The 21586-nt window shown below is 39.8% G+C and overlaps 1 protein-coding gene and 1 long non-coding RNA gene across 2 annotated transcripts in view; both read left to right on the forward strand.

The window, feature by feature from the left end:
- The window catches only part of LOC127002135 (furin-like protease 1), a 147487-nt gene that overhangs the window by 122252 nt on the left and 3649 nt on the right, over positions 1-21586 (forward strand). The window contains exon 15 of the mRNA XM_050867745.1: positions 276-584. Within this exon, the coding sequence (XP_050723702.1) occupies positions 276-584 (309 nt within the window). The remainder of the gene's footprint in view (positions 1-275; positions 585-21586) is intronic.
- On the forward strand, positions 3256-8895 carry LOC127002140 (uncharacterized). Its single transcript, XR_007755790.1, has 2 exons — positions 3256-3402; positions 3542-8895. It is a non-coding gene; the product is annotated as an uncharacterized LOC127002140 (long non-coding RNA).

Genomic DNA, 21586 nt, shown 5'->3' on the forward strand with positions numbered 1-21586 from the left:
CTTTAGGTTGGATATTTTGTTTACCTCTTCCCCTGTCCCTGTATTGAGCCTTCAGGTTGGATATTTTGTTTACCTCTCAAATGTCCCTGTGTTGAGCCTCGTGTGTGTTTCCTGCCTCTGCCTTAAGCCTTCAGGTTGGATATTTTGTCTACCTCTTCCCCTGTCCCTGTATTGAGCCTCGTGTGTGTGTTTCCTGCCTCTGTCTTAAGCCTTCAGGTTGGATATTTTGTCTACCTCTTCCCCTGTCCCTGTATTGAGCCTCGTGTGTGTTGCAGGCAAGGCCGGGGTGAAGGACTGGAGCCTCACCATGTACGGCACCGAGAGCGAGCCCGGCCAGGCAGTTCCCTCCCTTGTCGAGGACCAACTGCACTCCCACATCTCCCATAGCGACTCCACATTGCACCAGGTCGTCGACACCACGGAGGGGAAGACAGAGACGCGTGACCCTGGCTCCCAAACCCCAGGACACCCATCCATGCCCTCGTCCGCGACCCGACCGGCCTCCGTGACCCCCCTCCCGGTGCCCCTGGAGAAGGTCCTTTCCGTGGGGTGCCTCCGGAGCTCAGCGGTGGGGGCTTGCCTAGGTTTGTGCCTTGTAGTGGTGGTGATTCACTTGTTGGTGGTGGGTGAGCTCATCCTGCCCCCCACCAGCCCCAGCAGTGACCTGACCCAGTGCTCTCCGCCCAGGGTCAGGCTATTGCAGCACCCCTGTGGCTTGCCAGGTGCTGGGGAGTCTGTTGGGGGCTCTTCTGGGGGCTCTGCTGGGGTGTTGTTATCCTCCCCGGGCAGTATAGTCAGGTGTAGTTAGTGTCTCGGGGATTTTAGGCAGATTTTTAACTTTGGGTTTGTGTGTTTGAGCGGCACTGTGAACGCTGCCTCTGTCTGGGCGGCGGCGCTGTGTCCCACCACGCCAGAGTGCCACCACGCTGCTGCCACGGGTCACGGTGCCATCACGCTGCTGGTCCACTCAGCGTCACAGTGCTATGGGCCAGAGTTCCAGATGTGCTGCCAGTGGTCCAAAGTGTCACAGTGCTATGGGCCAACGTGCCACTGTACACCTGGTCCAGAGTACCACATGTTTTGCCATTGGTCCAGGGTGCCACACTGCTGCCGGTCCACTGTGCCACCCCTGCAGGGCCAGAGTGCCGCTGTGCCTCTGGCCCGGGTGGTGCGACACCTTTGCCAGACTTCCGAGAGCCAAGAACTCTTTGTGGCGATGAGGTCGTGGCGGTGTGACTGACCTTCTTAGTGTTGGCATTCGCTGATATATCAAAATTACCTCTCCAGATGCATACATATATAATATATAGTTCTGTGTTTTTACTACAGTCAAGGTGAACCCCTCCATCTCTTTTTATGTAAAAAATTTTAAACAGTGTTGTACAGTCTACTTTTCTCTTCTTAAGTGTTATTTTTCATATAGTGCCTTTGGCATTTTATACTAATTTATACTCTATACAAACCCTGAATGTGTGTGTGCGCTGCCTTGAGTATCTCTGTGCTGCTGCTGCCGCTGCCGCTGTCGCCTGGCCGACCCGACCAAGGGCATGGCACCTGTTTGTCCCAGCCTCTGCCAGGCCCTGTACAGTCATCCTTCACTTCATGTCCAGCAGCCAACCTTTGAGTCCCTTTACGCCTCTCCCCGCCGCGTGTGGCGAGACGCTTTATTGCTGTGATCGGCAGAGAAAAAAGTTTGAATGAAAAAAAGGCAGTCAGAAGTGTTTGAATATTAGATGGATGTGCTTGTGTGTGTGTGCCTGAGTGTGTGTGTTTGTGTGCAAGGAATCATTACGTCAGGCAGACAGGCAGGCAGATCCATGGTTAGGTCAGTAGTGCTCATGTCTTCCAGAGATAGAGAGGGAGAGAGAGACAGAGATGGATGGAGAGTTCAAGCACGGGTTAGTGGGCCCAGCAGGCAGAGAATTACCATATCACGTTACGTAGTTCCAAGGAGCGACCTGTCTGGTTTTCACTCGAGACGCACTACACAAGTCAGTCTCGGAAAGGAAAGAAAGGAAGGGAGTCGTGGTGGTGGTGGTGGTGGTGGTGGCAGCCTGTTGAGCGAGCAGAAGATGAGCATACGAGACAGATAATTACCGAGTCTTTCTTCCACACAAAGCTCGCCAGTGCTGAGGCCCAGGATGTGTATATAGTCACTCAGCATCACTCAGCATTTTTTTTTTAGCATTTTGTGAACATATTTTTTCCTGCGCGTTGTGGGTTGCGTGTAAATGTGAGAGAGTGAAGCATTTTTTTTTTAGCATTTTGTGAACATATTTTTTCCTGCGCGTTGTGGGTTGCGTGTAAATGTGAGAGAGTGAAGCATTTTTTTTTAGCATTTTGTGAACATATTTTTACCCGCGCATTGTGGGTTGCGTGTAAATGTGAGAGAGAAAGAGAGTGAGGGAAAGAAAGAAAGAAAGAAAGAGAGAGAGAGGGAAAGAAAGGAGAGAAAGGAACGAAGAGGAACGTTGTTTTTTTTATAGTCGTTAATAATTTTCCCCGCCATGTCAAAGAAGGTCAGGTCAATTTTTTCTTGCCAGCGAATCCCTTAACCCGGGTCAGATAGGGTCAAAGGTCAATTGCAATGTCGTCGTTGTAGTGATTTGTTTTTTTTTTTTTGGATTCACGCTCTGTTCCTGTTCTTGTTCACTTTGTCGTTCTTCTTGATTTTTCTTTTTTCTTTTTGGGGTCCGTTTCCCTGTTTTTCTTTTTCTCTTTTTATTGTGGGAGCGTTGTCGATATTTTTGGATACCTCGTGTGTGACCAAAGATTACGTTTTTTTCTGCTTTTTTTTTTTTTTTTTTTTTTTTCCTCCCCGTTTTGTCTCCGTATTTTTGGGGTGTTATGCCATTAATTCCTCATTACTTTTTATCATTATTATTATTTTCTCCCCCCGCGTTTTTTCTCTTTTAATCGTAAGTGTCGTTGTTGTTTTTTAGAGTGTTTCTTTTCGTAGCGTCGAGAGGTTTTGTTTTTCTGGTGTTTGTGTTTGCGAGTGTTTGTTTGTATGAAGCTGTATTTAGGGAGTTCATGTCCCCCCCACCCCCCCCTCCCCTCCTAACTCACTCTCACTCACTCCCCCATGCCAAGTTTCCCCCCCCCCCCCCTAATTCCCCCCCTCCCCCATGCCAAGTTTATCCCCCTCCCCTTATTCCCTAACCTACCCTGATGCCAAAAGCTGTATTTAGGGTGAAGTGTATGCCCCCAACCCCTTCAATCCCCTTACCTCCCCAATGCCAAATATTGGTTGATCTAAAATGTGTTTGTGTTGTATTTAAGAGTAAGTTTAAGGACCTCCCTCCTTGCCCTAAATACTGAATAATATAAGACGAATTTTGGCATAATTTGTACGTGATACCAAATTGTTTAGTACTGTCCGAAGCACACTAAACTAACCAGGTCGTGTGTGTTGTATTAAAAAAGGAAGCTATGGACCCCCTTTGCCGCAAGTGTTGAATTGGTCTAAGATGAATTTTAGCATAATTTGTGAGGGATACCGAATTGACCAGGAACCCCCATAGCACACTAAACTAACCAGGTCGTGTGTGTTGTATTAAAAAGGAAGGTATGGACCCCCTTTGCCGCAAGTGTTGAATTGGTCTAAGATGAATTTCGGCATAATTTAGAAGTGATCTTTAATCATTTAGTACTTCCTGAAGCACACTGAACCAAACTAACCAGGTCGTGTGTGTTGTATTTAAGAAGGAAAGTATGTACCTCCCCCGTTCCTTTGCCGTGAGTATTGATATTGGTCCAAGATGAATTTCAGCATAATTTACAAGTGATCTTTATTTGTCTAGTATTGTCTGAAGCACACTGAGCTAAACTAACCAAATCCTGTGTGTTGTATTTAAAAAGGAAGGTATGAACCCCCCCTTCTATTCCTTTGCCGTGAGTATTGAAATTGGTCCAAGATGAATTTCAGCATAATTTGTGACTGGTCCTTGATAGTTTAGTACTGTCCGAAGCACACTGAACTAACCTAACTGAGTCATAAAATCCTGCCAAATACTGAATTGGTATAAGATGAATATCGGCTTAATTTGTGTGTTCTTTACTTTTAGCACTGTCCGAAGCGCACTAAAATAATCAAGTCGTAAAATCCCTCCCTCCCCGTAGTTAAAATCAGTTTGAAGATACAGCCTTGTGTGTGTGTGAGTGTGTGTGGGTTTGTGAGTGTGTGCGTGTGTGTGTAATGTCTTTCTCAGGCCAGCGAGAGGGGTGGCTATCAAACCTGTACATACAAGGGCATATTTTTTAGCTAGTAAGTTGTATAATGTTTTTGGGTTAAGTGATGAATTTTAAGATATTGATAGATTACCGATGGTGGTTCACAGAGGAGAAGGATTTAATCGACGTCAACGGTGGCTGTACCAAATGACTCACAGCGGCGTGTCTCTGCCAAGGCGATTACCAATAGTTTACAGAGTTTTACCTCCTAACAAATGGTTAATATTAATAGTTGAGTTTGAGAAATTTGTTCCATTATACCTGCAATAGTTTATCAAGACACTGTTAACCTATGCACTTTTACCTCAATTTTGCCGTGAACTTCCAAGCGACGGCACTCGGATTAACATGACAGCTCCGGAGATGAAAGAAGCTCTCAAATACTCTTAAGGGTCTCTTCCGCTCGGGTGCTGGTGGCTCGCTCGTAAAGCCTGGTCCCTCATTTTTACGTATTACCGAACTTGTATTATTATTTTTCCTGATTGTAAAACTAAGAGTGCGTGCTGAATAGTACGTGAAAAGATGTATTCTTGCCATGATTCTGCTCTTCAAATGAAACAGAAGCCAAATGTAGGATATAAGTTTAGCCATGAAGGTGATAATGAGAACGTTTTGATTTGTTCCGAGTCAAAACAGAACAGAAATGATTACAAGGAGATCCAGCCCTTCACCCTCAACCTCCTGTATCGTAGGAGTTATATCAAATGTCTGGTTCTTATGGGACTTGGTGAAGCGTGAATATGTATTTCTAATCCTTTGGCCGAGGGATAATAATTGTTTGCCTCCCTTCTACAAGTAATTAGATTGTGTTGATGATGATATTGATTGAACGCTATTCATTAACCCCTTGACTGGATTTCCTATGTGTTAATGATGATATTGATTGAGCGCTATTCATTAACCCCTTGACTGTGGATTTCCTACAGTCAGACATCACCAAGCTACAGGAATGGGTCAAAAAGTGTCTGCTACAATTCAATGAAGAAAAATGTAGTCATGCACCTTGGGAGGGGATATCCAGCATACCAATACCACAAGGGAAACACTCCACTATCCACCACAGAGGCAGAGAAAGACCTGGGAGTATATGTTACCAGGCTACCAGTGAAAGCCAAATCCGTGCCAATCGCAGCGGACGGGTTAAATCAACATGGGGAAAAAGAGGAATAAAAATCAACAAGATGCTTTTTAGTAACTGTTTGTATTCCACTGAAAATTGAATTCCAACGCCTCTTGTTAACTGGCAAAAGCAAAACTGACCTACTGCTTATCCTTTGCTGAAATATTTTACTTGAAGCTAGAAAAAAAAACATAGTTGAACATCATGACATTAACCGAGCCAAAAAGAGAAGACAGCCATTGAATTTAAAAAAGATCAGGCTTATACGAGGACCATCAGCATCTTGGTTAAGGAACGGACTGCTAAACCTTCTTACCTCATCCACCCCTAAAGTTATACAAAGCCATTCTCAACCTCTGTAAGACATTCCAGATCCTCCTTGTCCCCAGGGAGGATAAATGGCTCAAGGGTTTATTTTTTCTCATTGTGGGTTATTTTGCTCAGCGCGTGTGTGGCTTTTGAGGTTTATAATTGGCACGTGAAGGCTGGAGGGGAGGGAGAATCGGTGCTGCCAACCTAACTACTTAACCGCAAGTTTCTGATTCTAGCGAAGAATTATTTGGAGTTTGATTACCAGGATTCGTTTCACATATAAACTCATATGACGTACATGTAGTTTTCGAGGTCTGTAATTGCCGTATAAAGGCTGAGAGAGAGAGAGAGGAACGGAGAGTTAGTACTGCTAAATCAACTCCATATTCACACTTATCTGATTTTAGCGAAGAATTATTAGAAGTTTGATTATCGGGATTTGTTTCACAGGTAAAGAAATCCTCGTATGACGTACATGTGGCTTTCGAGGTCTGTAATTGGTGTACAAAGGCTGAAAGCGAGAGAGAAATGGAAAATCCGCACTGCCAAAGTGACGCTATATTCTTACATTTCTGGTTTTAGCAAAAAATAATATTGAATTGATTATCACGATTTATTTTTCATGTATAGAAAGTCTCGCATGATTTACATTCAGGCTCAGAAAAGATGAAAATATATTATAAAACCTGAATTCGTATTACTTTCTGAGTCTTTCGTAAGCTGCTCAGTTCTCCCGTGCAATCCGTATATAAAGTTACTTGAGTGAAATGATCTTGTTACGTAAAGGGTTGCAGACTCGGAAAAGATCAAAAACTTGTAAAATCTGAATTTGTATTACTTTCTGAACCATTCATATGCTGCTCAGTTCTCCCGTGCAGTCAATATCAAAAGTTACTCGGCTGAAATGATCTCGTTCCGTAAAAGAATGCAGACTTGGAGAATGAAAAAAAACTTGTAAAACCTGAACTTGCATTACTTTCTGAGCCATTCATATGCTGCTCAGTTCTCCCGTGCAGTCAATATCAAAAGTTACTCGGCTGAAATGATTTTGTTCTGTAAAAGGATGCAGAATTGGAGAATGAAAAAAAACTTGTAAAATCTGAACCTACGCCACTGATCGAGGCTCACACAAGTTGCTCAGTTCCCAGTGCAATTAAGTTAGAAAGTTACTCAACCGAACTGAATTTGTTGCATAAAGTGATTGGAAAAGAAAGAATACTGCCAGTGCTCTCGGAAAAAATACACAAGTGGAAATTTTTGAAAACGGATGTTGTTATTTTTGGGGAAGAGAGGACTATAGTTTGTCAGAAAGGCCTAAGATTTTTATTTTTATTTTTTTTATTTTTTTTCAGAGGAGTCGTAGATGAACGGAGAGAGAAATACCATGATAGGCAGCCTTTTTTTTTTTTTTTTTTTTTTTTTTTTTTTACGAGATCACATTTTACGTTCATCATCTCACCTCTCTATCCCTCCCATTGCCGTTACTTTTCTTCGCGTTACTATTATTATTATTACTCTAGAACCGATGTGCAAAGTAGTGCAAGTTTTAATTTTATGCGTAGTTTCTCTTCTTTAGCCGTAAGTGTTCTGTGATTCGTTTTTCTGTCGGATTTATTTAAGGAAGAAAAAAAAAATTGGATTGGAGGGACGCAAAAAAACAGGCATCATTTACCCCCCCTTAATACCTTGCCGGCTCTCCCTGTTGAACGTACAATGTAAGCGTCGTTATTTTAAACCCGATTATCGCCTTGTTACGTAAGCGAGTCTTCCTGCGGCTCACTTTTCTTTTAGTTTTGTCACGAGTTTTGTGATATCGTTGCAGCTAACTGACTGACGGACTCGACTTGGCGCGAGTTCGTCCGCTCATCGGCAGCCTTATTTTGCCTGACTTGGTTTGAGGCATATTCGTAGGAGGTTTTCTGCTCTTTGTTTTTTGGGGGATAGCGTTTTTACCAATTGTTGTTTTTGATGATTTGTAGTTTTAAGCCTTTCATGTACCTAGAAGTTAGTTTTTAGTCTCAGTGAGTGATTGGAGGTGTCCACACAATGTTAATTTAAGTATGTGTGTGTGTATGTGGGTGCGTGTGTATGTGTTTGCGTGTGTGGGTGTTTATGAGTTTCCAGTTGTATATTTAAGAATCCGAGTGGTCGGGTATATGTTGAAGCCATTGTAGAGGATTATGGTTAAGAATTTCAGTGTTCAAAAGTGTTCGTGACATGGAAATTAACGATCAAGGACGAACAAGTGCCGAGCAGCGTCCTGAACGAAGCAAGAAACACAAAAGAAGGAGAGAAAGTTGTGAATTTTAAACTTAGATTATTTGCCGAGCCTTGCCTTGATTTTGGTTGAGTGATGGGATTGAAATACATCGTTGGCGAGTGGTCGAGAATGTTTAACAGTGAATGTGTGTGGTGCTTATTCTTGGCAAGGTTTTAAATTCAAGTTCGCATTTCTGCCACGCAAAGGATTAATTCATATGTAAAAATTCATAAATATTGCTTTTCCACACGATCATAACATTACCAAATCGATGAAGTAGCGGATAAAAGCAATCATTTCAAAACTCTATTTCGTCCCCACACAAATTTATTTCAAGACGGTTTTATGATCTTTATTTACAAGTCATCACCGCTACTTTGTGGGTCTTAAAATATCACGAGTTTGGTGTTCGTTTGGAGGTAAAATGTGAAAGACAGAATCACCCACCAACAAAACATGAAAAAAACATTAGAATTTTGGAGTTTCATCGTCTGAATCTGAATTGGAAGAGACGAGAAGGCAAGAAAACGGTGTATAAATTTTCTGGATATAAATCAACTCAGTGCGAGAGGGAAATGAGAGTGAGTATGCATGTATGTGTATAGTTTGCATGCTTGTACTCTGGTGTGTAATTCAGGTGTGTGTGTGTGGGTTTGGATAGGTGTTCATGTGTGTGTGTGTGTGTGTGTGCGCCTGCGAGTCTACATCTTCCCGTCTGTGTGACTGGTTCGGGCCAAGAGAGTGTGTCCAGAGCTTGCCGTAACAGTCGTCGGCAGCTGAGAGGAGGAACGCAAGCGAGTCTTGTGTATTTATACGTATAATATACCTACTTAATAAGGATTTTTTGTGTTGATGTTCAAATCTTTTTATATAATTGCATTTTTAAGCAGATGGTTGTGGAGGATTGGTGTCACATATCGAGTGTTTGTCTTTGTAATAAGTCACATGAGACAAATAAAACTTTTTTTTACACGCGACTTTTGTTAACTCTATTAGTCAACGCAGGGAGTAGCTCTTGACTTCTCAGGTGCATAGGAATAACTCATGTAAGTTAGTATGTTAAACTTTTTTTTACACGCAACTTTTGTTAACTCTATTAGTCAATGCAGGGAGTAGCTCTTGACTTTTCAGGTGCATAGGAATAACTCATGTAAGTTAGTATGTTAATTTTTTTTTTTTACGCGCAACTTTTGTTAACTTTATTAGTCAGCGCAGGGAGTATGTCTTGACTTTTCAGGTGCATAGGAAGTCATGAAGGTTAGTATGTTAAGAAGTAGTGAAGGGATAGTTTATCATGAAAGGCATATTATCAGACATTTCGCCGGCCTAGAACACATATTTGACAACGCTTTCATAGGAGTTTTGGGCATTTCCAGGAGTAGTTTTATGACCCTGGCGGTAGTGTGACCCTTCTCCTGTACCGTGAACCTCAAGAAACACTCATTAGAACCCGACTGACCCCCTCTTCGACCTTCAGAAATAGCTCATGTGAGAAGCAAAAGGAGTAGCTCTTGATTTTTCAGGTGCATAGAAATTAGTTATGAAAGGGAGTATGTTAAGAAGTAGTGAGGGAGTAAGTTATCATGAAGGGCAATAATACGACTTTGTTAACTCTATTAGTCCGTGCAGGGAATAGCTCTTGACTTCTCAGGCGCATAGGGATAAGTTATGAAAGGGAGCATGTTAAGAAGTAGTGAGGGAGTAAGTTATCATGAAGGGCAATAATACGACTTTGTTAACTCTATTAGTCCGTGCAGGGAATAGCTCTTGACTTTTCCGGTGCATAGGGATAAGTTATGAAAGGGAGTATGTTAAGAAGTGAGGGAGTAGTTTATCATGAAAGGCAGTGTTTTCTTTTGTGTGTGTGTTTTTTTTACAGCTAAAACTGCTCAAGGGCAACAAAAAAAGGTATATAAAAAAAACACGCTAATTGCTGTTCCCACAAAGACAAAAGTAAAGAGCAGCCAAAAGAGAGGTCGATGTTATGGCCGGTTTTATGAGACTTTCGCTTCTCACATCAGCTATTTCTAAAGGTCAAAGAGGGGGTCAGTCGGGTTCTAATGAGTGTTTCTTTAGTTTCACGGTACAGAAGAAGGGGTAAACTACCGCCAGGGTCATAAAACTACTCCTGGAAATGTCCACAACTCCTACGAAAGCCTTGTCAAATATGTGTTCTTGGGCGGCAAAATGTCTTATAATGTGACCCTAAATGTGTAGTGGGAGCTACTTCAGGCAGTCTAACTTCTTGGTTCAGGAGAGGGAGAACCAAACACGGTGATGGAGTGACAGCAACCGATTTATTAGTGAGATAAATATCCCTACCATTTATCTCATACACTCTTATCAGCAACTAACGATATGGAAGTAGTTTTCATTATCTGTAGAACCCATTGAATTCCTACCATTTCTTCTCTTCATGCACTTTAATCCACAACTGATACAAGTGGAAGCAACTCTTTTTTTATTCTCTGTAGAAGTCCTCTTTCCCCTCCCAAGGATTATTATGCAGAGGGTAAGAGTCACTCATCCTCTCTGTTCGGGTGGATGCACGGAAATCTTGAAGCACTGAACTAGGTCTTGCTGTCTCGTCTCTTACACAGCAGTGAATGTCCGTGAATGGTTTATTTACGTGCATTAGATTATCAGTTTGCTTTGTATACGACTCAAACGATTGTAAACGTATTATTTTTTCTTATTATGCATGTTGGAATCTTATAGTGACGCTCATGAATGCGTAAACTGATTTTAAATACCTTTGATATCGCTTTTTCTCAGTCAACAAATTTGGTGAAGCACGGAATGGCTCTTTGTTGCCCTCAGGTTCTGTACTGAAAGATAAGCAATGCATGTGGTTAATCGTACAGGAATGTTGTTATCTTACGCCACAATCATAATTTTTCTCCTTTCTTTGATTAGGTTTTCTTCTCTTCTTCTTCTTCTTCTTCTTCTTCTTCTTCACAGCTTTGTATAACTTATCTTCATTGTGTGTGTGTGTGTGTGTGTGTGTGAGAGTTGTGAGTATACACATATCATTGTTTCTTTTGATAATCAGCTTATTGCATGGCTTGATATCAGTGTCATAAATTATACCAGTGTGCTTTGAATTCTTTAACCCGGTAGCAGCGAAGGGCTAAATTTGTGGCTTTACCATGTACCAGCGACGGGCCAAATTCTTGCCGTGATATAAACCCCCCCAAAACAGATGATGCATAAACTGATCACAAATGCGTTGATATATATATTATGGAATGGTTTGCGTGAGTGATCATTTTTTCTCCTTTTTCTCGCTTAGAGGGGCCTTTAAGAAACATGATCCCCGCAGCTACCATAAAGAAAACACTAATGATTTAAGAGTTATTCATGTTTGGTCTATGTTATTTACTTAATCAACTTATCATCTTTATTTATGTCATTGAAGCTACTTTATGGGACTTTTAAAATCACGAGTTTGGTGTTTTTTGGTGGGTAATGTGACAGGAAGAATCACCCGTTAAAAAGACCTGAAAAAACATTAGAATTCGGGGGCATTTTTTATCTAAGTGGCATTGTTCTTTTGCTCATTCTCCCTTTAATATCTTTCTGCTTTTAAGTGTACGTAATATCACTGCTCGGTACCTTGCTGATGCTTGCTAACAGAACCCAAAGACTCATGTTACGCTCTCCAATACAACACAAAGACTCGCATTTTTTGTGTAATATTCTGGTTGTTATGTAGAGTTGACTGAACGCTTCCTAGTCTGACATGCTTGAAGGAGCCGAGAATATCATAACAGTATTTGAGGAGATGCATTTCTTAGTGTAGATAATTCAAGGGTTGTTATTTTATGTATTGAATGTCATAACAGCATTTGAGGAGATGCATTTCTTAGTGTAGATAATTCAAGGGTTGTTATTTTATGTATTGAATGTCATAACAGCATTTGAGGAGATGCATTTCTTAGTGTAGATAATTCATGGGTTGTTATTTTATGTATTGAATGTCGTAACAGCATTTGAGGAGATATAATTCAAGGGTTGTTATTTTATGTATTGAATGTCGTAACAGCATTTGAGGAGATGCATTTCTTTGCGTAGATAATTCAAGGGTTGTTAATTTATGTATTGAATGTCGTAACAGCATTTGAGGAGATGCATTTCTTAGCGTAGATAATTCAAGGGTTGTTATTTTATGTATTGAATGTCGTAACAGCATTTGAGGAGATGCATTTCTTTGCGTAGATAATTCAAGGGTTGTTATTTTATGTATTGAATGTCGTAACAGCATTTGAGGAGATGCATTTCTTAGCGTAGATAATTCATGGGTTGTTATTTTATGTATTGAATGTCGTAACAGCATTTGAGGAGATGCATTTCTTAGCGTAGATAATTCAAGGGTTGTTATTTTATGTATTGAATGTCGTAACAGTATTTGAGGAGATGAATTTCTTAGCATAGATAATTCATGGGTTGTCATTTTATGTATTGAATGTCGTAACAGCATTTGAGGAGATGCATTTCTTAGCATTGATAATCCATGGGTTGTTATTTTACGTATGAGTAGTTTAAAATTTCTTCTGTATCGAGTGGAAATGGGAGATTAGTGCAGACTCCAATAACTAATTTTGTTGGAATTTTTACCTGATTAATTGATTTTATGGATGAAAGAGAAATTGCAAAAGGTGTATTGTTGCATGAGGAGAATGAAAAGGCATGTAGAATGTAGTAATGTTGGTAGTGGAGTCAGTAATGTTTGTAGTTTTGTTGTAGTAATTTTGCAGAGCGGAGACTGTGTATTTAAAGTGAAACTGAATGTTGGCTGATACGTAGGCTTCTCATTAACCCGGTAGCAGCGACGGACCAAATTTGTGGCTTTACCGTGTACCAGCGACAGGCCAAATTTGTGGCTTTACCGTGTACCAGCGACAGGCCAAATTTTTTCCATGATATAAACCCCCCAAAATAGATGATGCATAAACTGATCACAAATGCGTTGATATATATTATGAAATGGTTTGCATGAGTGATGATTTTTTCTCATTTTTCTCGCTTAGAGGGACCATTAAGAAACATGATCCCCGCAGCTACCGGGTTAAACATTTAGGCAAGTGAGGAAAATACTTCTGATTTGTCGCGATTTGGAAATACGTTTGGAGTTTTATGCATACTGAAATGTGTGTGTGTGAAAGCGATTTATTTTTCCATTTATTTCTTCACTCAAAATTAGCCTTGCTCTTTTTTATTTACTTCATAATTTGTTGTTTTTTCATGCCATTTTTTTTCCTGAACTCCTGATGATTGTTTTCCTAATTATTTTCTTTACTTCATAATTTCTCCTGATGATTGTTTTCCTAATTATTTTCTTTACTTCATAATTTCTTGTTTTCTTTTTTCCTGAACTCCTGATGATTGTTTTCCTAATTATTTTCTTTACTTCATAATTTCTTGTTTTTTCATGCCATTTTTTTTCCTGAACTCCTGATGATTGTTTTCCTAATTATTTTCTTTACTTCATAATTTCTTGTTTTCTCATGTCTTTTTTTTCCTGAACTCCTGATGATTGTTTTCCTAATTATTTTCTTTACTTCATAATTTCTTATTTTCTCATGTCATTTTTTTACTGAACTTCCGATGATTTTTTTCCTTTCCTATTTATTTTCTTCCCATTTTTCTCGGGTCTCAAAGCTGTACAAACATCTATTTTTCAGCCACTAACATGGTATTCTTGTTGATCCCAACCTTTACGTACTTCAGAATATGTTTACTAATTTAATATGTAGTTTATGTTTTCCTTTCTTGATTATTTTCTCCACATTTTACTCGGGTCTCAAAGCTGTACAAACATCTATTTTTCAGCCACTAACCCGGTATTTTTGTTGATTTCGACCTTTACGTACTTCGGGATATGTTTACTAATTTAATGTGTAGTTTATGTTTGTTCATCTCTAACCAACATCTTTATCATTTTACCTTTTTATCATTTGTTCATCTCTTAACCAACATCTATTTTATCATTTCCTCTTATTTTGCAAGATGTCAAAATTGCACCTGTCTTTAAGTTTTCATAATGCTACCTTTGTTTTCCTTCTGACGAGCTCAAATTCGATGTCAGGTTATTCAGGCTAACATATTTTTGCATTATCTTTCAGTGGATTTTCATAGACGGGCAAAAACTAGCATGATATTTTATTCTTACGCTGGTTTAACAAAATTTTATCTTTCAGAAATCTATACTAATCTTACCCGTTGAAATTTTGCTTTAACGGATCATCAATCTCCATATAAAACTCACTACAAGAACAATGGTGAACCTGTTTCGATAGAGACTGTGGATTATTGACATCTTGCATAACTACTCCACCATTAATCTAAACATCACTCATTTTAACACTTTTTCTACTCCTGTACCCCAAGACGCCACAACATCCCTTTCCTGCCCCTTCCTCTCCCTCCCATGTCTTCCTCCCGCCACGTGAAGAGAAGGCAAGGGAGCATGGGAGGAAGGGGAAGGGGGGTGGAAGAGGGAAACTTGTGCGCAGGGAAAGAAGTGTGGTGGGGAGGAGATTTAAAAAAGGTAGAGGAGGAGGAGGAAGAGGTGGAGATCTTGGTGGAGGTGGAGGAGGCAGCGGCAGTGTGGTGATGGTGGTGGTGATGGTGTTGTCCCCTTCGCTTGCTGGCCACACTCGGGAAAGGGTGAGTTTGAGCCATGCACTGCACAGGCTGTAGAGTAGAGCGAGAAAGGGAGAGCGAGAGAGAGCGAGTGCATGAGTGAATGAGTGCGTGTGTGTGTGTGTTTAACTGTAGAGTAGAGAGAGAAGAAAAAGCGAGAGAGAGCGAGTGCATGAGTGAATGAGTGCGTGTGTGTGTGTGTGTGTGTGTGTGTGTGTGTTTAACTGTAGAGTGGAGAGAGAAAGAGCGAGAGTGTGTTTGCATGTGTGAATGAGTGCGTGTGTGTGTGTGTGTGTTTAACTGTAGAGTAGAGCAAGAAAGGGAGAGCGAGAGAGAGTGAGCGAGTGCATGAGTGAACAAGTGCGTGTGTGTGCGTGTGTGTGTGTGTGTCTGTGTAAACTAGTAAAGGACATGCCTCTTTCCCCCTTCAGTCCCCTTCTTTATGTAGGAAGTAGACAGTAGATAGAATGAGTGACGGCTGCTTCTCTGTGCCTTTAGTCCCCATGTCTTGTTCCTTCCTTTATCTTTCCTTGTGGGGCAGTTACGGCGCAAGTTTTTTCTCTTCACAGTGCAGTTTTTAACCTTTCTCCTACGTTCTTCGGCACTTGTCAATTCAGTATTCCTTCACACACTCGCCACACAATATTAAGCCTTCCCTTAGCACTCGGCTTTTCCTCAGCACTCGCCACCACATTAGTGTAGTCTGCCATGGCAAACAGTCTTACATTTTTTCTGCTTCCACACTCGCTTTGCAATATAAATCCTTCCCCTTATATTTCTCGGCACTCGTCAAATTGTAAGTGTAGTCTGACATGGTTTATATTCTTCCGTTCTTCCTCCTGTTCACACACTCGACTTGTAACCTTCCTTTTGCACATGTCATTCTTATTTTCCTTGGTACATATCAGTTCTTCTGTCTTGTTATCTGCTATCCACCCTAGACGCCCTTATCTGGCTCTTATATTCACTTTTTTTCACTAGTTGACGTCTGTGTTTAGTACGTAGACGGATATTCTTTTTTGTTTTGCTTGTTTCGCATTTGTATATTTCATTACGTATCATTTTTTTCAACTCGTCTTTTAAAATATGCTCCTTTTTTATAGCTTCTTTTCTCCTCTTTTTTATGTGCGCACTCTTCATAAACATATTAATTTCTACAGTACTCTTGTTTATTTTCCTCTGTCCTTTCTTAGTCCACCTCACCACCTTTGAGACGACATATTAAATCACACACTTGTATTTTCTTTCTTCTACGTATTTTCTTTTTCTCCTTCGCTCCTTTCTTTCCATGACGTGTGCGCTCTTCAGAATCATATTAATGTCCTCTGCTATATTAAATCACACACTTGTATTTTCTCTCTCCTACGTATTTTCTTTTTCTCCTTCGCTCCTTTCTTTCCATGACATTGTGTGCACTCTTCAGAATCATATTAATTTCCACAGTACTCTTGATTATTTTTCTCTGTCCTTTCTTAGCTTACCTCTCCACCTTTGAGACAACATATTAAATCACGCACTTGTATTTTCTCTCCTACATATTTTCTTTTTCTTCTTTCGCTCCTTTTTCTTATTTACATTTTTTTCCGACACAAGTGAATTAAATCTTATCGGAAAATACGTCTCCTGCACTTATTTTTCTTTTGCTCCACCTCTCTTTTTCCTGACAGTCTTTACCGATGCAAGTGGATGTGTGTTTATCCGAGGACTGAATGAAAGCCTTGCTGTCTTGCCGTCCTCGGGGGCTGTGCAGGGAGGAATGGCCGTTGTGGTCACTTCAGAATATGTACAAAATTGCGGGTGTTCATTTCTCTGCATGTATCGTCACTCCCTCATTCATGGCATACTTGAAGACCAGTTCCTTGTGTGTGTATGAATGAATGTGTAAACAGCGACAGGATATGAGTAATAAAAATAAGCTTCAACACGCATAAGATGACATTGATGCTTTGTTAGGTCTTGCGAACGGCTCATGCAAAATTTCAGACAATGATTTCGCTCCCAAATAAGTGAATGACCGATAAACGCTTCAGTGCATGTCTATAAAGAGCAGCGTATGGGAGAGTAAATAAAATTATCATACTCGAGTTATAGATCACATACATACTCAGTTCATGCAAAATTTCTCCCAATAATTACGCTCCCACATCAGTGAATGATCGATAAGTGCTTCAGTGCATGTTTATAAAGAGCAGCGTATGGGAGAGTAAATTAACTGATCGTACTTATATAGATTCTTATACTTATATAGATTCATGTCCTCGGTTCATGCAAAATTTCTTATCAATAAGTTCGCTCCCACATCGGTGAATAATCAATAAACGCTTCAGTGCATGTCTATAATTGCCCCAAGATGCCTCAAAATCCCCTTCCCTCCCCTTCCTCTTCCTTCCATGGCTTCCTCTCACCACTTCAAGAGAGAACGAGGGAGCACGGGAGGAAGTGGAAGGAGGAGGAAGAGGGAGTTAACTGATCTTACTTGGGTCATAGATTTATATACTTGCCAATTCCTTATGATTCTTGTCCTCATTAGAATCGCACTTTACTGTTTAATATGATTCTTTGCTAATAGGGCACAACATAGATTAATTATTAACTGCTCTTAATTGGGTCATAGATTTATATACTTGCCAAAATTCCTTGTGATTCTTGTCCTCATTAGAATCACACTTTACTGTTTAATATGATTCCTTGCTAATGAGGCACAACATAGATCATTAAAGCAACAACAAGAATGGTAGCTTTAAACGAGATGAATTAGTATTGAACGCTAAGTGCTCTTGTTTGGGTTTCGTTAATAATTTAAGACGAGTTTGTGTGGTTTTATTAATTCCTAAATCACAAAGCCTCGTCGGTCCGGTCACATCCTTAGTTTGATTTAATACCCTCTCCACGTCATGCTTGCTTTTATTTATTGTTTAGTTATCGTTTCCCTGGACACTGATTATATTTTTTTTATAAGTTGATTTTAATTTTTTGGGTGAGTGTGACCTACCGTTTTTAGAACCACCACCACCGCCGCCACCACCACCACCACACTACTGCTGCCCCCCCTTGAAAACCCCTCCCTTACCTCGCCTGTCCCTCCCTCTACCGTTACTAACAAGAGACCCATTTTATCTTTATTTTGCCACTCCGAAATTGACCTCTCTTTTGGCTACTCTTTCCTTTTATCTGTTATAGGAGCGGTGAGTAGCGGGCTTTTTTTTTGTGTACTCTTTTTATTGCCCTTGAGCCGTGTCCTCTGATATAAAAAAAATATAAAAAATCTATAATATGTCGCTCCTTAAGTTCACCCTTCCATAATATTTCACTCCGTAACATCCAGTAACATTTTCCTCACTGGCCTGTCCTATCCCCCACAATAACTACGTATAAACCGATTCTGTATTTATTTTAACATTTCATAATATTCCGCCACTTCACGACCAAGCAACACACCAATGATTTTTTTGTATATATTCCATCATTGCATCCACTCCTGATTATGACATCCTTCTCACTGGTTGCTGTACGTTTTTCATTACTTTCATCCTCACTAATATTACTACGATTGATATTTTTGTTTTCATTCCTTTGTGCTCTTTTGTCCACTCTTATATTGTCTGTCCCTGTCGTTTTCTGTCACCCATACTAATATCACTTCTGTTTTTATGCATTGTGGACTGGTTATTTTTATTCCTTTTGTGTTCTGTTCCATCCACCCTTCTATTGTCTGTCCCTGTTGTTTTCTGTCTCCCATACTAATAATATTTCTGTTTTTATATACCGCGGACCATTTGCTTTGATTCCCTAATGTGCTGTTCTGTCCACTACTCTTATGTTATCATCTGTCCCTGTCTGTGTTGCCCTCTGTTGCAGGATCACATTGCCTCACAACTTTTTCCGTCCAACTAACACCAGCGAGAGTAAGTCCATGTCCTCGCTCCTCCCTGTATGTGTCTTCCTGTACGTGCTGTGTAAGCCTTGGAGGGCGCTGCTCACTCCTTGTATAAATGCTTGAGTATGAACTGCCTCGACACAAACCTTGGATATGCTGAAGAAAGAGAATTCGGAAGATAAAGAGAGGGAAGTTTGGAAGACTTTTACAAGAGAGAAACTTTTAGACGAGTTTCATATGGCAATTGTGAACGAAGATGTTGAGGTGGTATTCCCTTAACATTATTAGAGATAGATTTATTAACCAATCAAATATATCATAATGTTTGTGGGGAAGACTTTTATGAGAGACAAACTTTTGGATGAGTTACTTACAGCAATTACGAATCAAGATATCGAGGTCGTATTCCCTTTACATTATTAAAGATAGATTTATTAAACAGTCAAATCTATCATGACATTTTGTGGGGAAGACTTTTATGAGAGACAAACTTTCGGATGAGTTACTTACGGCAATTACGAATCAAGATATCGAAGTGGTATTGCCTTAACATTATTAGAGCTAGATTTATTAACCAGTCAAATCTATCATAACATTTTTGGGGGAAGACTTTTACGGGAGACAAACTTTCGGATGAGTCACTTACGGCAATTACGAATCAAGATATCGAAGTGGTATTGCCTTTACATTATTAGAGCTAGATTTATTAACCAGTCAAATCTATCATGACATTTTGGGGGGAAGACTTTTACGAGACAAACTTTCAGAGGAGTTACTTACGGCAATTACGAATCAAGATATCGAGGTGGTTTTGCCATTACGTCACTATTTCTATCGTTACTGTCCAAGGTTTGTGTCGAGAAAGTTCCGCATGTGTAAAAAAAACCCTAAACTGTGAACATCTGGTAAACTAAACTAATCTTAAACCTTCCTCTGATGCAAAACCGAGACCTCCCGTAGCAGTTACTAGCTCCCTTGTTACCACTGATGTCTCTCCTTCCCTCTTCCTTGTGTGTCCTTCCCTGTACAGAAGATCAGACGCAAGAAACGATGTGTATTTACTTGTATGTTGGAACCTATTATTTTTTAGCCTTATGACCTTTTGATTTTGACAGTGTTATGGTTGATTTCCCTGTTATTTTTTATGTCCTTGTGGGTGACGTTAGGCTAGACTGACCGAAGCAAGATTTGTATGTCTTCGCCTGATGTTGCATGTTTTGTTTTGCCAGGACAGAGACGTGATTTAAAACTGTACTGAACGCTAGATGTACTACTACCCCTGTGTGGATATTATTGCATTATTGCCTGTGATTAATGTTGATCTTGCTCCCTTTTATAATTGATTTTCCCTTGAAGTATCCGTAAGGTGGTGCCACACGAGTATATTTTATGGGGGACTTTTGTATTTTTTTCCATCAATACGAGCATCTGTGTATTCATTGTATTGCATTTTCATAGTTCCTGACCAATAGCTATAGCAAAAAGCAAACAAACATTAATGAATAACAGTCTTAACGCTATAACTTTACCTGTCCATCGTTGTTTGTGTAGGTATATATACGAGAGTTTGAGGCTTAAAGAATGATAGATACAATGTTCAGTACGATAATTTGGTAACGCTGTCTGTGGGTTATTCTCAGTTACCTCGCACCTCTTTCCCTTGTTTAATTGTAATGTCCGAACGTATCATAACTGTGAGTTTCCCATAATGCCGGAAAGATCGGAGTGTAGTTGTAAATAAGACAATAGCGTGTAATCATGTTTTTCGTAATGATGTAGCAGGAAAAACCTAATTACGCCCTACCTTACCTTACTTATGATAGCATTCTCACCTGTCTCGAATTATGGCAACTTGCGGCAAATGATAATTCCTGGAAATTACGCTACGATGATATTTTGAAAGTAATTTGTGACTCGGCAATGAGGTAAAAATAGACAGACATTGGTAATAGATAAAAGTTGGTAAAAGATAGATAGAAATTGGTAGAAATAGATAGAATTTGGCAAAAGAAATAATATAGATAAAGATTGGTAAAAATAGATAAAAATTGGAAAAAATAGATAGAAATTGTTAAACATAGATAAACTAGTCCGTCAGCCCCTTTAATAAATCCTCTTAGCCCCTTTTAATAACAGATAGATAGAGGTAAAGATAGACGAAAAGTGATACAAGGGACAGAGACATAGTGAGTAAACAATTTATTTATTTTATTTATTTATTTTTACAGTAAACAACTCAAGGTCAAAAAAAAAATAATAATAATAATGAAAAAAAAATACTCTTTACTTTTGTCTATTATGTGAGCGGTGAGTAGCGGGCTTTTTTTCTTTTTTTTTCGCTTTTTGTTGCCCTTGAGCTGTATCCTTTGTTGTAAAAAATAAAAAAAATAAAAATCACTGCTCCTATAAATATCGTTAAGAGTTAGTTAAAGATGAGAGGTCAATTTCGGGAGGAGAGGTGTCCCGATACGCTCCTCTCGAAAGGTTGAAATTACACAGAGATGCTCGTACTTTTCGGAACTTCTCAAAAAAAGACGCCCCAGAAAATGTGTTCGTGTGGACCAACCTCTAGTCTGGAAAGTGCTCGGAATGTCACGTATTTTATTTTAACCTGTGGAATGTAACACTGCTCAGTTTTCCCATATATCTTACTGCCTGCTTTTCCTCATGTTGTCAGTATTACACATTCCTTCAGCAAGTTGGCATTAACCCTTATACGGTAGTGGAATTCTATATAGACAATCCAAAATTCAGTCAGTTTTTGTATGGCGGAAATATAACAACACTTCCAGATTGCCGGTAGAATCCATTTATACACTGTAGTTGAAACATCCATTCTGCGGGGTAACAATATTTATGCTATGGTCCTAAGCTCGGCAGTGACTGTATATAGACCGTTCATTTTGGGGGAGCTACTCTTGAGATACTCCCATCGTCTAAGGGTTAACGAGGCATAGTGATTATTTTTTATGCAAGATTGATAGGAATGAAAATCTGATGCCTTGGAACTACATATATTAAGCTAGGACGAACAGTTGAAGCTATGCATGTGATGTCTTGGTTTTATATGCTTTTAAATTACTTGATCTCGTGTAAGCTGAAATATTAGGGAGAAATACTAAACGTTAATCATTAGTAG

This window comes from Eriocheir sinensis, chromosome 22 (assembly GCF_024679095.1).
Source record: "Eriocheir sinensis breed Jianghai 21 chromosome 22, ASM2467909v1, whole genome shotgun sequence".
NCBI classification, from domain to species: domain Eukaryota; kingdom Metazoa; phylum Arthropoda; class Malacostraca; order Decapoda; family Varunidae; genus Eriocheir; species Eriocheir sinensis.